The sequence below is a fragment of the Sorex araneus genome, chromosome 5 (assembly GCF_027595985.1).
Source record: "Sorex araneus isolate mSorAra2 chromosome 5, mSorAra2.pri, whole genome shotgun sequence".
Classification (NCBI taxonomy): Eukaryota; Metazoa; Chordata; class Mammalia; order Eulipotyphla; family Soricidae; genus Sorex; species Sorex araneus.
Window position 1 is genome coordinate 200911423 of NC_073306.1, and position 17278 is coordinate 200928700.

The window sequence follows — 17278 nt, forward strand, 5'->3', positions numbered from 1 at the left end:
TACAACGTTCCTCCTACAGGGTGAAGAATTAATTCACTTCGATGGAAAATGCTGTCCCGAATGCATTGCAAAGAATAGTTATTGTCGATATGAAGAAAATGTAGAATTTGTGAGTATCAGGCTAATAACCCAAGTCTACTAAAATCAATAATCCAAAATGAATTGAAGGAGGGGCTCTTACCCTCTCATTTCCTTGACTCATTCAGTTGCTCAATAAATGTGATGGAGAGCCTACTGGGCTAGGATGGGGCCACAGGAAGTAGACACAGCAGGCAGAATCCCGGCCCTTGCAGATCTTACTGTTCTAGTGTGGGGACACAGGCCACACGCACGTGTCAGGTGGTGACGAGAGCTCGCTAGGGAAGAAGGCAGCTTCAGCGACTGGTGAGCACTTGGGGGCGGAAGGTGCTCTTTTATAAAAGATGACAAAGAAAGCCCTCTTGGGTAGGCGAAAATGAGCCAGACACAAGGTTATGTAGGTGAGGGGACGGGGGTTCATACCAAGAAGAGTGATGAGCTCATCGGGAGGCAATATGACAGAAGAACGTTCGGTGTATTCAAGGAACAGCATGGAAGAAGGTGTGCTTGGAGCCAAGTAACTATGTAACTGTGGGACAGGACATTAGTGAGGAGAGCTGGGCGCCTTCTCTGCTAGGGATTGGGGCTGTAGAACAGCCCGGTGACACACATAGCAGTTAGACAACGCAGTAGTAGGTAGCCTGGACTTGATAAAGGTGTGTTTTCCCCTGTGGTGAATGAGAGTGCCAAGGAGTAGAGGTATACAGTGGTAAGGCTCTAAATCAGTCTTCAGCCTCTGGCACATAGGTGTAGAAGAGTTGAAAACCACTGGCCTCCTGTTTCGGTTAGAATTGTTGGTTTCTGGGCTGGAATATTAAACAGGTCCAGGGCTGCAAGTTGGAGTATTGCTCTAGATTTATTTTCATAGACTAAAAGGATTTATTTTATAGACTAAAAGGATTCTGATGATTTGATACAGGGAGGAATGCCATTTGTGAAGATTTTATTTGTCTATGTTCTAAAAAATATATACCTAAAGGAAAAAAGTATGTATCTTAATCTCATAAATTTTTCTCTATTTATTGTAGCTCATATCTTTTTCCCATGTTGGGTGTCAGAATGTTGATAAGTTCTTTGCATTCTTAAAAATATGCCAGTTGATCATGAAGACTACTGTTTCCTTGACAATCAAAGTTAGGATTATGCATTTTTGGCTTTTGAACTGTATCTCTCTTCTTTGGGATTTGGGAAAATTGCATCTGTCTACCTACCAGTTTTCTGAACATGCTGGAAGCAGTCATTTGTAGTGTTAACGGTATAAGCTCTGGTTCAAATCCCTAATTTGCCATATACTAATAGTGAGTTGGGGCATGTTCTTTCATGTTCAACACAACATTGGACTAGCAGTAGAACTTACCTCAGAAGAATATGGAGATGCTAGAAATGCCTGGTCAATTTTTTAAGCTTCAAAATGGCATTGTTACTGTTGACATTGTTTAGTCATCTTTGTTTCCTAAGATGATAATTTAGGTTGTTAAAGGTCCCTCTACAAATGTCAAATTTATATCTTCTGAATCATAGTATCCATTTTCTTGTCCAGTTTTGAAGGCAAAGTAAGACTAGTAGAATTTTAGTAAAATAAGTAATTTAAAATATCTTTGTTCTCTGCAATTGCTCTGGTATTATACCCAACTCAATAGGAGGCTCTTAAGAGTTAAGCTTATTTGACAATGAAGTCTCTCAAATTGAGGGCAATATTCAAGCCCAAAGTGAAACCAAGAATTCCAAACTAGACCAGACAGGAGTTCGGGACACTGGTGGAAAGTTGTTGGCATTTATGTGGAGCGTGTGTAGGAATAACTTTATACAACAAAAGCATAAATAAACATGAACATTATTGTAAATCATGTGACCTAAAAATAACAAATTAAAATTTTCAAAGGATTTAAGTGTATCACCAAGGCATGTTCACTTCAACTTATATTCATATGGTTTTCTTGGGTTTTATATATGTATGCATGTTATTCTTTTCATAACAAAGTTTCATGTTGCTTGGAGAAAATAGATAACATAAAAATAATTGATCAGCCTACTTGCGTTTTTAGTGGTTTAATAAATGTATTTATTTTTATTCCTAGATGTCTTCAAATGTGAGTGAAGCTAAACATATTCCAGTAAGTTTAGATTTTTAACTTGTGCATAGATATTTGTAAAATTGTTTTAAATAGTGATCTACATATATTGTCCTGGCAAACCTCAGTGACTTAGCTTTTCAACAATTATTTGAAAGAATTTTTGAAGTAAGATTATCTTGTCATATGCAGATATCAGTTATACAGCCTTATACGTCAACAATAGAATATAATCAACGAAATATAATATGTGTCATTTGCCCACCACGGTGTACTTAGTTGATTTTTTTTACCTAATTGAACTTCTCTATTTCTCCCTTTCTTTCCAGTAACTATTAGCAGTCAAATTTTAAGATATGTAGTCTGAGATTAAAATCATCATTAAAACGGATCCATTGAGCTCTTGCTTTTTTTTTTATCTTATTTTTCCCATGACTAATGAATACTTTCCAGTGATAATCGCGTACATAGATACTTCCTGTTTCAGATGCTGACTCTCTCCTGATTTATTTCTGACTTACAAAACTCAGTTTAACAGTGCCATTCCGTGTCTGCAAAGTGATGAAGTAAAGATTTAGCCTTGAAGAAGTACTCATTCTCCATGCAAAATAGTGTTCTTTCTAGACTGTTCTCTGAACAACACTAAATGATCCTTTTGGGAGGAGGCGGTGCTTGGGCCACACCTGGCTGTGCTCAGGGCTTCCTCCTGGCTCTGCACCCGGTGATCACTCCTGGTGGCGCTCAGGGATTCACCTGCGGTGCCCGGGATCAAAACCAGCTTAGCCATGTGCACGGCCAGCGCCTTACTCACTCTCTTTTTCCTGGCCCTGTATGGCTTCCTTTTACGGGTAACTGCAGATAGGCCTATTTACACAATCAAGATTACAGCTTGGAAATTACAGAGTTAGAGAGTCAGGTCAGTCTTTCTTTAATGATAGCAAAGCATTTCTTCCCTCTCGGGAAAATATTCCTTGTCTCTCTAACACTTTTATTCATAATTACTAGAAACTGTCACAGTAGCTGTTTGGGAATATTCTCTATCAGAAGCGATTTTTACCAAATTTTTATGTTAAATATCCTCTTCTGGTTAACCTCCTAAATTGTCCCCAAACATTTTGGTAGGAGCCCTTGTCTCTTTCCTATCCACCGGGTGAATGTTCTTTATAATTCACTTGGGAAGCTCTGTCAAATGGCAGGTGTTTGTTACCTTACTTTACTTGACGAAAAAAGAATATTTCAGTGTGCGAAAACTTGTGGCACATGTACAGCCCACCAACAGTGGGCATGCATGTCTGTATTAAATGTATTTTACTTTTATTAAGATACTGTGATTTACAAAGCTGTTCATAATAGAGTTGTCAGGCATATAATGTTCAAACACCAATCCCACCACCAGTGACCCCTTCCCTCCACCAATAAATTTGCATTTTAAGAGTACAATTCCTCTACTGTTGGTCTTAATGTAATAAAAAGGAAATTTAGGACTTTAATTAGCTTCCCACTGTTATTCTAAAAATTGTAGTTAATGTACCTGATAAGTGCTAGATAGGTACATTACTAATCTCCTCTGGTGGTGATTTGTTTTTGGTGGGGGGCATAGAAGAGGAGGGGGAGTGTGAGAATCCAAACTAAGCACCCAGGTAGGAGTAAGCCTTGAGAGCACTACTGGGTGTGACCCAGCACCACTACCCCGTCACTCCCACCCCATCCCCCTACAATTTAAACAAGTGTGAATGGAGAAAAAGAAATAGTCTCTCCTTCTTAGGAGTCTGCTATTACTGCCCTGTTTCAGAGTTAGGTGCAGTCCCCGGAAATAATAGAGTGTTTAGGGCCCGTGCCTGGGCATCACTGGAGACAGCTCTGGAGACCCCCCGGGGCTGCCAGTGTGGGCAAGGTCTCCTGGCACCATTGCCTTGGGCATTCACCTGCTCGCCCTGTAGGCGGAGAATGACTAGGGGGTCCCTGGACCGACAGAGCATCACCCGGGAGCCTCCAGCTCAAATTAGAAAGTTGCAGCAGAATCTGGATACTGTATTTTATTTTATTTTATTTTATTTATTTTTGAAGTGTGCAGACGTCAGTTTTATTTGTCAGTGCAGATGAGAGCTAAGAGAATTTTCCTTGAGGAACCAGTTCCTAGCTTCCAAAAGGCTGAGGGCCAGAAAGGAAGTGGGGGCGAAGACTTCTGGGGAGTGTCTCTCCCTCCTCTGCTTTCTGGCCGGGGGCTGGCCACCAAGTCCCTGCCTCAGGAGGCCAAAGGCTTGAGCAGGGAGGAGTCTTCAGTGACAAGGGTGGATTTCAGGCCCAGGCTTGGAGCAGTCTTACCTGCATCCTGGGCCCAGCCACAGCAAAGTCCCGGATGGTGCCGGGCCCAGGGTCTCTGTCATCTCCTTTACTATAATGTCCCCCTCCCTGCCCCCAGCCCCCTACTCCCCTCCCCGCCCCCAGCCCCCTACTCCCCAGAAAACTACCTTCCAAATCACTGCACACTGGTAACATCATTCATTCCTGTTCCCTGTAGGAGGGAGAGAAATGGGAGGACGGCCCTTGCAAGGTGTGTGAGTGTCGGGGTGCTCAGGTGACGTGCTACGAGCCCTCTTGTCCCCCATGTCCTGTAGCTACACTAGCCCAAGTGGTGAAGGAACGCTGTTGTCCAGAGTGTACATCAGGTGGGTCCATGTTTGATTGTTTTCATCTGTGGTACATTTTACTGCCCTCCTCTTCCCGATCTTGCTCCCCGAGCCTCTATCCCCCCCAATTCTGTGAGCTTCTTCACCCACTGCATTCGTTTAATTCATTCTGATTTGTGTAACAAGTGATGCCAGACTCAACTGATGATGACCTTGAGCGAATTGTTCACTTTATATTCTTATTGATAAATCCTGCATTGTCTACTGTACAGCATTACTGTAAGGGTCATGTGACAACGTTAAAAAAATATGGAAAGGCAAATAGATGTGTTAGGTATATCTTATTATTGAAGGTAGTAGAGGAGTTGCAGGAAGTTTGTTATGGTTGTCCAGTCCTTTTTTCTAAAGGTGAGCTATTAAACAGATGTTCCTTTTGGAGAACTTAAGTGGGTTTTTGAGGTTTTAAGACTCATTAATTTTTTCCAAAAGAAAATTTTATCTACTTGTTCTGCAACTCTGCTTTCAAATCACCTGGGGTTGAATTAGTTCCAGTTAATAATTGTTGGCAAGCACTGGAGTGCTCTGACTGAGCAGTAATTTGCCCATAAGCCAGTGTCTCTTGGAGAAGTGGCGTTTTCTTTCATTCATATTTCATAATTAATTGTTTTCATCTGTAAGTTACAATTTCTCACATTGGCAGCTCTCTTGTAGCACTCAAGTTATTTTGGGCGAATCGTAGTGTTTCCGTACAGAAAAGCAGGTTGAGGGTTGCATGTCACTACCTTCACCAAAATGCCCCCCGAGACTTTCCAAGAACAAATATTTAGCCTAGAATAATGTTCTGCAGTTTCAAAATCAGGTCCTTGACCGCTTCAAAATTGGAAAGAAGCCCTTTGCTGACAATTATGACTAAGTTCAGTGATAATTCCAATTATGTGGGAGGGAAACGAGACATTTTAAAGAAAAGGAAGCGGCGATAATCCTCTAAAGAAAATAATGTTACTTACAATAGTAGGTTTGATGTCCTGACTTTTTCTCTGCATCAGAACTCAGGGAGGCCCAAACTCTAACTTACTCATTCTGGTCCTGTAGTTCTCTATGGAACCAGCAATTCTTGTTCTAATAGACTGAAGCTTTAGTCAGGATCTTCAGTAATGTTTTAAACTTAAGTGTTTTTGAGAACAGTTTTTCAGATAAAGAGGGATTCTTTGGGGCCTTTTCCTATCTAAATTGCAGGTTTTCATTCTTCATAGTCTAACCACCTCCTTATACCCCTGGGATTCTTTTTTTCTGAAGCTTTTCAAAGAAGCCCGGTCTTGACTGAGTTCTCTTCTTTGTCTGCGCTTACAGTTCGTTGTCACCCAGACTGCCTGACCTGCTCCCACTCTCCAGACCACTGTGACCTCTGCCAGGACCCCACAAAGCTGCTGCTCGGTGGACGCTGTGTGCACAGCTGTGGCCTGGGATTTTACCAGGCTGGCGCTCTCTGTCTAGGTACGGCTTTAGGCAGACCAGGCAGCGGTGGGCGGGCGGCCACTGTTGCCAAGGAAGGGGTCATGCATGCAGGAAACGAGGAAACATGAACATCCTCTGGAGGTGACTTGGCCTCCTTCCTGGAGGCCCCTTTCTTCTTGCACTTTATAGATATTTCAGTGCTTACTAGAAGAAGATGCAGAGATCAGGGGTGACTAGGGAGCCCTCGCTGGTGACTTTCAAGGGTTGTAATATCACCAGAATGCTTGGTGTCCTTAATTAAAACACTGAATTACTCCAAGATAGGACTTGAGAATGATAGGGACCTTAAAGAATCACGTAGTAGAATTTTTGTAAGTGGGGAAACGTTGGATAGGGAAATAAACTCTGAAGTGATTGTGGAGCTGATTGCTGTGGGTTACGATACGATCCACATTGGGCTCTTGCGTGTCTCAGGGTTTTTATACACCCGAAAGGAGATCCGAACCCAGGAGAATTTGACATGGTTGAGGCCAAATTGGTTACTTTTCCTGAACTTTAACGCTCCTGGGGCTGATTACTCACTAAGAGTGTGTAGGCTCAGGCTGGAGAGACGGCTCCAAAGGCTAGAGCACAGTCTTTGCCTGTGGGGAGCGTGGGTTTGAACCAAGGCCTCTCATGATCCCCAGGAGCTGAGTCGGTGATAACCTCCAAGTAAGGCTGGGTAGTACACCAAAATAAAAATTGTCACTTGTCACTTGTCATCCCGTTGCTCATTGATTTGCTCGAGTGGGCACCAGTAACATCTCCATTGTGAGACTTGTTATTACTGTTTTTGGCATATCGAATACGATACGGGGAACTTCCCAGGCCTGTGCAGGTAAGATACTCTCGGTAGCTTGCCGGGCTCTTCGAGAGGGGCGGAGGAATCGAACCTGTGTTCGGCACATGCAAGGCAAACGCCCTACCCACTGTGCTATCACTCCAGCCTAAAATGAAAATTTAAAAAAAAATTACAAAGTGTAAGTTCATACGTACTTGTGCATATTGAACCTCCCTGTAGAGTCATGTAGTCCCTCCCTCACACTTTACATTTGTTGATGCTCTTAGTTTCATTTGGACTAAGAGCATCAACAAATGCAAAGCATGTGTGACTCTAATTGTACTCCAAGAAACTCACTGTTCTCTGATTCATCTTAAGCCATTCTTTATGGACATAAAGAATGGATATTTATATTTATATTCATAAAGAATGGCTATGAATATAAATTAATATAAATATTATTTCTATCCTTATCACAAGGGATTTTCTTGTAAAATGGTAGAATTAGAAATCTCTGGGGGGAGATGGGAGAAGAGGGACAGAGCATAAACTCCGGAGGCCCTCAGCCTAATTTCCAATTCCTCCTTCCCACAACCAAGGGCAGGTTACTCATGGAGCTTCTGGAAGGTTTGTTTCTCATCTGTAAAATGAGGATTCAAGACGACCTCAAAGGGCTCCCACAAAGTGTCTGCCATAGAGGCAGGGGGAGGGTTGGGATGGGGTGCGAGGGATACTGGGGACATTGGTGGTGGAAAATGTGCACTAGTGGAGGGATGGGTGTTTGATCATTGTAAGACTGAAACTCAAACATGAAATCTTTGTAACTGCATCTCACGTTGATTCAATAAAAGAAAAAAAGGGCTCCCACACAGTGTTGCAGTGCAATCATATAGGTAGAACATGTCATATGGGATCTGTCGTGATCTACGTAGTTATTTTCCTGGCTCTGTGAGCCCCGAGCCTCAGAACTGAGCTACTTGCTAGGACTCAGCGCTGGGGTAATGTCTCTGTGCTCATCAAAGCTTCCCTTCTTCTTTCCTGCCACCTTGTGCGGAGCCAGCCTGCCAACCTCAGTGCTCCACGTGCAGCAACGCGCATGAGTGCTCCTCCTGCCAGCCCCCCCTGCTGATGCAACACGGACACTGTGTCCTGACGTGCGGGCACGGCTTCTACCGGGATCACCACGCCTGTGCAGGTAATCGCGAGCTGCAGTGTCGGGCCAGTGTCTCGACTTAAGCATCAGCCCTAGAAGAGCAAAAGAACCATGAGGTTTATCACTTAGCATATTTTAGTTACCTGTTAGTCTGGAACACGTGCCAGGTGGGCGCACACACGTGCTGCTGGCAGTGTCATAGGGCTGGGCAATTTAAGCAAACCACTAGCATTTCAACTGGGTGAAACCAGCCTGTGTTCTCTTACTCCTTCCTCCTGTTCAGCTGCAGAGACCCCCGCTAGCTCTCTGCTAGCCCTCCTGTGACAGGTTTGCCTTTAAACGGAATGAATTCACCTAGATTTCGGTCTTTCCTCCATACTGTCTCCACCCGGCACCACATACTCCACTTACATGTTTCTTGTTTTCTTCCTTCCTCTTTCCGGGCCATTTTCTTCTCTTATAACCCGTGTTTTAATTGGTGATGTTAATGTTGTTCGAGGGCATTTTGAAATGGGCAATGTTTCATTTGATTACTGGTTTACATAGCTGGCTGTTTCCACATTCCAGCCACATACCCATACACAAATGCCTCTAGTCGAAAGTCGCTGGGAAAATTTGCTCCCGCTTCCTCTGGGGAATAAAACCAATTTGCTTTAGTTCAGCCTGGTTGCATTTTTATGCATAAAATAAGAAGAAAGAAAGGAACAAGAGAAAAGAGAGAAGAGGGGAGAGAGGGATCTTAAAAAAATTAAAGCTTAACTTGAGATCCAACTCCACGGTCTACCTCGATGCTGAGACCACCTAAGCAGTCTTTCCAAATAACACTTCTTTTTGGGGGGATTTTTCACGGTACCAGTGCTCAGCCGCCTGTTGGTGACTTCGCCATTGACCTTGGAAGTCAGCCAGTCAAGCTAGTCTTTTTTAGTCCACGCTGAACTTTTCTAAGAGAAGTCTGCCATTATGGGGTGACAACAGGTTTGGGGGGATTGATTCCTCTTGGCAGAGTCATTAATTTATGTTATGACTGGTGTAATTCACTACTTTATTGACCCATCAGAGCCAAAAGAAAGTGAACATTAGACTGAGAAAACTAATGACCAGAAATCACCTGTTTAATATTCATGTCCTCAAAGTTGAATATAGGAAAGAGTAAAAAATTATGGGGCAAAGCTAAGCGACTCGTAAGGCTCTGCAACAGGGACAGATAAAGCAGAGAGGGGGGCAGAGAAGGGCCTTTGTTGTTGTTGGAGTTTGTGGGCCACACACTAGCGTGCTCAGGGACCACTTCTAGCGGTGCTCAGGGGACCATATGCAGTCCCAGGAATCAAACCAGGGTCAGTCCACGCCAGTCAAGTGCCTTACCCACTGTACCCTGTTTCAATCTTCTTGGCCCGTGGATTAGGTTTCTTGTTTGGTTCTTATAAGCTTGTCTGCTTAGATTGAAGAATTGCTTCCCCAGAGCCTTTATTTTCCCTTTGCCTCGAGCCCTGTGGTATACACACTCCTATGTGTGCCTACAGACATGGATGTAGGTGTTTACTACTCATTCCAGAATTTATTTTGTTGTTGTTGTTGCTGTTTTTTAATAAGAATTTTATTTTATTGAATCACCATGTGGAAAATTACAACACTTTCAGGCTTAAGTCTCAGTAATACAATGCTGAAACAACCATCCCTTCACCAGTCCCCATATCCCACCACCAAAAAAAAAAACCCTCACAGTACACCTCCCATCTCACCCCCCGCGCCCCCCCCCCCCACCTTGTAACTGATAAGTTTCACTTTACTTTCTGTTTACTTTGGTTACGTCCAATATTTCAACACAGATCTCACTATTATCGTTAGGAGCACCCCACTAGAGTCAGACCTGTTGTGAAGAGAAATGAGGTTGCGTGGCAGCGCGGTTTTGGATTTCTGTACTTTAACAACTAAGTCCAGGGAGATTTCTTCCAGATATTCGACCATTGCAAGCTTGTAAACCCCATCTGTGGTCATCATAATATGGCGTCCCCACACCCTTCATCCCCAGGAAGGGACAGGCGAGAGAGAGAAATACCTTTCCCCTCCTGGGAGGGCATGGTGCTGCAGCTTAGTTCTCAGGCTGGAGACATTCTGCGTGAAGCTGCCCATGCCAAAAGTAGTTTAGCTGGGTCTGGATTCACGCTCATGCAGCTGTGGAGAGGCACATGTGCGGCCCCCGGGGTCACATCTCGGCCGTAGCTGTTCTTGTTTTTGTTTGGTTTGTTTGTTTGAGGGCCACACCTGGCGATACTTAGCGCTTACTCGCTTACTCATGGCTCCGTGCTCAGGGATCACTCCTGGCGAGGCTCAGGGGACCGTTTAGGGTGCTGAGGATGGAACCTGGGTGAGCCACGTGTGTAAGGCAAGCACCTTACTCTGATGCTATTGCTCCAGCCTGTAATCCGGTTATGTTTGATCAGGCTGAAAAGTGTCGTGCTACATCACCTTGTTCACCCACGTCAGTTTCTGCTTTGTTCCTGCTGCCCTCTGCCGCTCTAGCTTTCCTACCTGTACCAGAGTCTCAGTGTTACGCATTTTCACCACTTTCTAAATAAAGGACAGGCTGTCCAGAAGTGCCACTTCACGATGCCATGGAAGGCCCGGGAGTGGCAATCCTTGTTATGCCCAACACTCAGGCCACTTGAGCTTCCAGAGGTTTCCTCTGCCGTTGGCTGGGATCCAGCTCCACGCTGTGTTGTTCCACCCCCGTCACTCTTCCTGGCCCATGGTTTCAGCTCCTTTTTTGGTTCCTTGTTCCGGTTGTGACTCCTTTCCAGGGATTAACTCACAGCTCAGCTCATACCCACCCCAGCCCGATGGTCTTATTCCACATTCTCTTTTGTGGGGTGGAGGGGGAGCTACCTCTGTTCATGCTTGGCCTTGGCACATTGCTCAGGCGGGTCACATGCAGTGGGGCTCGGGGAAACGTGCTGTGCCCGGGGTCTAATCATCTCTGGCTCCTGCATGCAGAGCATATGCTCAGCCCGTTGGGCTCTTTCATTGCCCCCTGATTGCTTATTCTTTCACTCTGCGCATCAGCCACCTTATGGGAGAAGCTGGGGCAGTACTATTTGCCACATTGCACTGATGAGGATGTCTGCCACCTAGTAAGCCCTCATTTAGGGAACTTGGATCTTTCTTTTCTATTCTTCACTGTTCACCTCGATTCCACTTCTCTCATCAGTCTTCTTAGTTCAAAGTCCTAGAGACATAAAGACACTTCATCCTTGCCTATAGTGAGCTCGAAATTAAGGCCCTGATAGCGCATCTTACTGTGATTTAGAAATACAAGCACCTGTGTAGTTTATTCTGCATTTGATCGCTGAATGCGCTTACATTTTTTTTTATCTTAAAGAATCAAGCAGTTGCCTGTCCGCATGTCCTGGGTTTATAAAAGGTGGGAGGGTTTTAAGTTTCAGCTCTGCTACTTAATACTGTCTGGCTTTGGGCAAGTCATGTAACTGCTTTGGATCTTGAGTCTCATGTTATTTGCTTTACACCATTATTTTGAAGGTTAGAAGAAATGTTTGAAAATGTAATTGTATTACGTGTGTGCATAGCGTGTGTATAATGGTGGGCTGTGATTGGCTGGCATTATCAAATCTATTATGTGTATTTTTCCAGTGCATCAGATAGTAGATCAAATAGTTCGCATTAAGATCAGAAGTTGTGTGTTCTTAGTATCTGATTTAAAAATAAAATCTACTTCTGTGTGTTGTGGCAAAGTAAATATACTATAGAAAATAGGTCGCCGTATTTAATCACAGTAAGTTAAACTCTTTTAACTTTCCCCATAAGCTCAGATTAAATAATGAAAATCTGCCATTATTTGATTTTTCGTCAATATGGTGGTATGTTGAGAGGAAAATCTGGTAAGAAAACTCGCAAGACGTACATCTGGGCTGCTGATCTCGTTGAGATTTAAGCTCTGTGCTTTAATCAGAGGGACTTCTGTGTGACTTATTTGGTGGGATTATGTTTGACTAGAGGGGCTCAACCACTTATGGAAATGAAGGGCTGACCCCTGGAGCTGGGTCCACAGCAGCGAAGACTTAATGGGTCTTGGCAGAATGTTCCAGCATGTGGCTTCGACAGGGCAGGCCTCTTGGCACAGGCCGTTATGCAACTGCTGTTCTGATAGCCTCTCGGAAACAGAAGCCTGCCTTGTTCCATGGAGATTGTCATGGTCAAGCCTGAGGACCCTGGCTTGTCCAACTCCCCCCCAACTGGCAGTGTTCCCCCACCCCAATATCATTGCCAGGCCTCATGTTCAGTTTGGGGCGCCCAGCACGTGCCTGGCATGCTGTCCTCATGATTTTGTTCTGTTTCTTAAGTCCCATGTATTTTTCAAGTCTTCTCTGGCATTTTGCTGCAAGTATGCCCCTGACCCCACCCTACCATCGCTGGGTGGCTTTTAAAGGGGACTTGCTGTTGTGTTGTCAATTGTTTTTTTTTTGTTCATTTGTTTTGCTTTTGAGCTACACTGGTGGTGCTCAGGGATTGCCTATGGCTTTGCACGCAGGAATCACTCCTGGCAGTGCTTGGGGGACCATATGGGATGCCTGGGATTGAGCCAGGTCAGCTTCATGCAAGGCAAAGGTCCTTCCTACTGTCCAAGATCTCTGGCCCCTGGGGATTTCTTACTGTCTTAAATGGAATTTCCATCTCCTCATTCTGTTCAAAGATAAATATTTGTTGAATTTTTCTCTTACACCAAACATGGCAGGAATACCACGAATATGGCAGAGAGTTAAGAAATTCACTTTCTTGGGCTGGAGAGAGTACAGAGAACAGCGGGTAGGCATTTGCCTTGCACTTGGCCAAGCCGGGTTCAGTCCCTGGCATTACATATGATCCTCAAGTCCTGCCAGGAGTAAATCCTGGTGTGGCTTAAAGTCAGAAAAGAAAAGAAACTGGAGGAGGGAAGATGACAGAGGTGGTGGGATTGGTGTTACAATATTGAGTGCCTGTAACAAATAATCATGAACATCTTTGTAAATCATTATTTCCAAATAAAGTGGGGGGGGTTGTTTTATATCTAAGACACACACAATGAATTAACCATAATAGAAAGGAAATTTGATGAAAAAAGAGAAAATAAAGAAAATTACATTCTTAAAGGGAAGTGTTGATAAATCAGAAAGCAAATAAGGTAATTGCAGGTATAAATGCATTACTATCAGTACTGTAAAGGCAGTTTGAAAAGGTGGATTCTAAGAAGTGAGTGGTGAAGTAGGCCCCGGTCTCATACTTCTGAATTCCCCACAATGCACAGAGAAGTTCTCAGAATAATTTTTGATTAAAAAGGTGTGATAAGCCATTTCGAAGAAGAGACAGAACAGGATTGCCTTGGCTTTACAGGTGACCAATCTCCAGTTTTGCTTCTATCATTTTTCCCGGATAGGTGTGTAAAGAATTTCTAGTTTTCTGGTGTCTCTTGGTCTTCTCATCTCCCTCCACTCTAAGATAGTTTGGGGGCTTTTTCAGTACTAGAAGGACAACTAAAAGTGTGCCTTTGAAAGCTGAGAGGGCAGCTTACTGTTAAAGTAGATTCTTCACTTGTATGAGGACTTGCTTCAGAATTGTCTTACAAAATTGAAGAGGAAAACGAAAATAGCCCTTCCAGAACCCTTGTCATTGTTTGTGACCAGTGCCCAAGGAGCATTTGAGGCCATTCCAAAGGGAGAATAACAGGATTGGCTTCCAAGATTGTAGCTTCTGAAGTCGACTAGCCGCTGAAGCAGATCTATGCCCTCTTTGACATTCAGATAAAGTCTAGATGGAAAGAAGAAGGAAAACGCAGCTGGTGTGGTGGATGCTTCGGCAGCAGACTGTTTGGCATTTGTCTGTGCTGCTTATAGACCCTGCTGGGTATGCCAAAAGACAAATGACAGAACACAGTGTCACATGCCAGCAGAGAAAGCCCACTCCCAATGCAAGGGATGTATCTTGCAGACAAATCTGAGCCCCAGAATATTTCAGCCATGGATTATAAACTAGTGACAAGCCCTCTGGCTTCCTGCCCAGACCCTAAGGTCCCAGTCCTCTTGGGTAGTCTGTGAGGCATGTATTCTTTATTCCACCCAACTCTGTCCCTGCCCACAGCCCGTCCGCTTTTCTGCTCTCCATGAAGCCTAAAGCAGCTCCACATTGTTGATCTTACAGATGCCACGGTCTGAACTAGCAAAGCTTCTCTTGCCCGCAAGTCTGAACTCTCCCCGCCAAAACCATGGGTTTGCTTGGTGCTTCTGTCGGCAAATAGACGCAGGGGCTCACGGAGAAATCCATAACCCTTTAATTAATAGGGAGTGAGGAAAATCTCCAGGAGTCCCGGAAGCGGTCAGTTGCCAGTGGTTGCTGTGCCGGGGTGGAATCTGGGAGCTTCATCCAGAGGGAGGGTTAGGACGGGGCGTCCCTGCCCTGGAAACCTGGAGCAGATTTGGGCTGCGGGTTTTGGCATCTAGATGGAGCGGCCAGTGACAGGCAGGACAGCTTGCAGAACGTTCCTCTGACTGCCTGCTAATGACAAGCTGGCCTGCGTGCACATCCTTCTCCAGAAAGACCTGCCAGAGCTCCCGCGAGGTGACTGCAGACTCTTTCCTCCGGTCAGACGCCTTGTCTACAGGAGGCCATGCTGAAAACTCAAATACCTTCCCCACGTTAGTAAATCATTCAGCTGTGTCACAAGTGTGGTTAATAGATTAACTGGCTATTTACTCCTCAAGTGCCTTAGGGAAAAGAACCACTTTTATTTTTTTTTTCTCTTTAGTCATATTTCTCTTAAGTACCCAACGAAAATCATGTTTGTTCCAAAAAAATAATTAGGTAAAGAAAGTAAAGACTCAAGAGAAAAATCAGGTAAAATCCCCAGTGCAGACTCTGTCAGGCCGGTAGTGTTAATACTCTGGTGCATCTTTTTCTCACCTAGGCTGTGTGGATATTGTGCACGTACACACAATGCTTAATTCTTCAGAATTAAAGGAGTATTATATATTGCTTTCCCATGTTATTTATTATCTTCTCCAGGAGCTTCTTAAAGCCTCTGTCTCATTTTCCGTCTGTGGCTGTGCAAGGACTCAGCTAGTCAGTCCTGGATAGTGCTATGGGCTCAATTTTTCCATCATCATAAATAACCATGCTATAAGCATTTTAAATAGAAATTGAATTGAATATGTTTGATTAGGCTAAATTCTTAAACTTGGGATGGCTTGGTGCTGGCTCTGTACATTTTGAATCTTTGATGCACGTTAGCATATTTCTTTTTTTAAAAAATCAAAGTCGGGGCCAGAGTGACAGTGCAGCAAGGAGGGCATTTGCCTTGCACACGGCTGACCTGGGTTCAATCCCCAACATCCCATCTGGTCCCCTGGGCATAGCCAGGAGTAATTCCCGAGTGCAGAGTCAGGAGTAACCCCTGAGCATTGCCGGGGATGACCCAAAAAAGACAAAAGTAAATAAATAAAATTTACCAGAAAATAAGAGTAAAAATTTACACTACGCAGAAAATAATGGGAGTTCTTGCTTCTGAACGCTGTTGTCTATATTAGGTATTATCGTTCTTAAGTTTGTCAACTTGACTGACGTAAAGTGTATCAAATTTCAGATTTATTCAATGAGATGGGTCAATCATACTTATCAGTTCCAAGTCCGTTCCCATCAGTGGCCAAGAATTTCCTCGCTCATCTCCATCTTTATTGCTGTTGTCGCTGTAACTTATTTTCACTTCCCTTTCTCCCTAGCTCCTGCCATTTAAGTAACTATTCTAACTCAATCTTTATACAGAGTTTTGTATATGTGTTCTTATTGTTTTGCATGCATGTATTTTGCATGATGTATATTGCATACATGTATGGTCATGTATGTCACTAGATATTTTATTCCTTTTCTTTAAATTTTGCAGACATAGTTTTAGGTTCACAGCACAGCTAATTAAAAGGAAAGTCTAGAAATTTCCATATTTCTCTGGCTCTACACATGCATAAAACATCCTTCCCCATGAACCTCTTTCCCATTTCCCCTTGATACTTCGGTTCCAAGAGTTGAACCATTTCTCGGCTTCTTTTTTTCCCACTCATGTGCACGCAGGCTTCCGTGTTTGTCTAATCCATGGCATCAGAGATGCTGCTCTCCTGTTTATCTTTTGATTTTAATATTTTTGTTGACTATTATGTGCTATCCTTGGCAGTGCTGTGGGCTTAATTTGGATTTTGAGAGGAATCAGTGCTGGTGGTGCTCAGGGAATCATACATACATACTTCGGGCATTGCTTCGGGCTCAGCCCCAGGCAAGGCAAGTGCCACCCACCTTCTTGCTTCTCTGGTGGCTCATAGGCTGAAGGTTCCCCCCACCCCACCCTCACAAGTTTGTATTTTTCCGAACACCCCGAAGTCTATTCAAATTTACTCAGCTGAAGGTTTCTGTGTAAATATGTCTGGTATTTGCACTTCTTGGACACATTGTCTTGGCCTCATGTGGGCCTGTGATGGGGTGGAAATGAGGGTGAGTAATCGACTCAGTGCCTCTCAGTCTTCGAAGTCGTGGATCAGTGGCTCCTGCTTAATATCTGGGCTTCTCCGGGAGCATCACCAAACTGTTTTCAGTTCTTATTCATGGAGCCTTCATTTTTTCAGAGAAGGCATAAGGAAAGAAGCGAGGGAGTCTTGGAGTCGCCGAATGTAACTGCTGGAATCATCCCCAGGGTCCATGGTGGCCGTCCATTCCACTTCTAAGTGAACCTACTTTCCCTGTCATCATTTCTGTCCTTTCTTTTCTGTGTCATGTTGTACTTACAATTCCCCCCATTATGCTTGCATAGCTTCAGACAGAAATCGAAGCATGATTTGCTAGATCACCCAGGTTATACCACTCCTAGGATCACTTACAACTTTCTCTGCTTTCTTCAAATTTGTCGTCTCCCCGTGTCCCTGTGAATTAGGCTCCACAGACAGTGTTGCTGCAATTTTATCAATTTCAAAATCAAGAAACAATGAAGTAGAATTTAAGGTAGAGCCCTTTTACATCCAACAAGAACATTTTTTTGTGGGGGAGA

The 17278-nt window shown here is 43.9% G+C and overlaps 1 protein-coding gene across 1 annotated transcript in view; it reads left to right on the forward strand.

Annotated features, from left to right (window-relative positions):
- FRAS1 (Fraser extracellular matrix complex subunit 1) overlaps positions 1-17278 on the forward strand; it is a 523736-nt gene that overhangs the window by 239779 nt on the left and 266679 nt on the right. The window contains exons 10-14 of the mRNA XM_055139083.1: positions 20-109; positions 2157-2192; positions 4672-4819; positions 6131-6274; positions 8116-8250. Of these exons, the coding sequence (XP_054995058.1) occupies positions 20-109; positions 2157-2192; positions 4672-4819; positions 6131-6274; positions 8116-8250 (553 nt within the window). The remainder of the gene's footprint in view (positions 1-19; positions 110-2156; positions 2193-4671; positions 4820-6130; positions 6275-8115; positions 8251-17278) is intronic.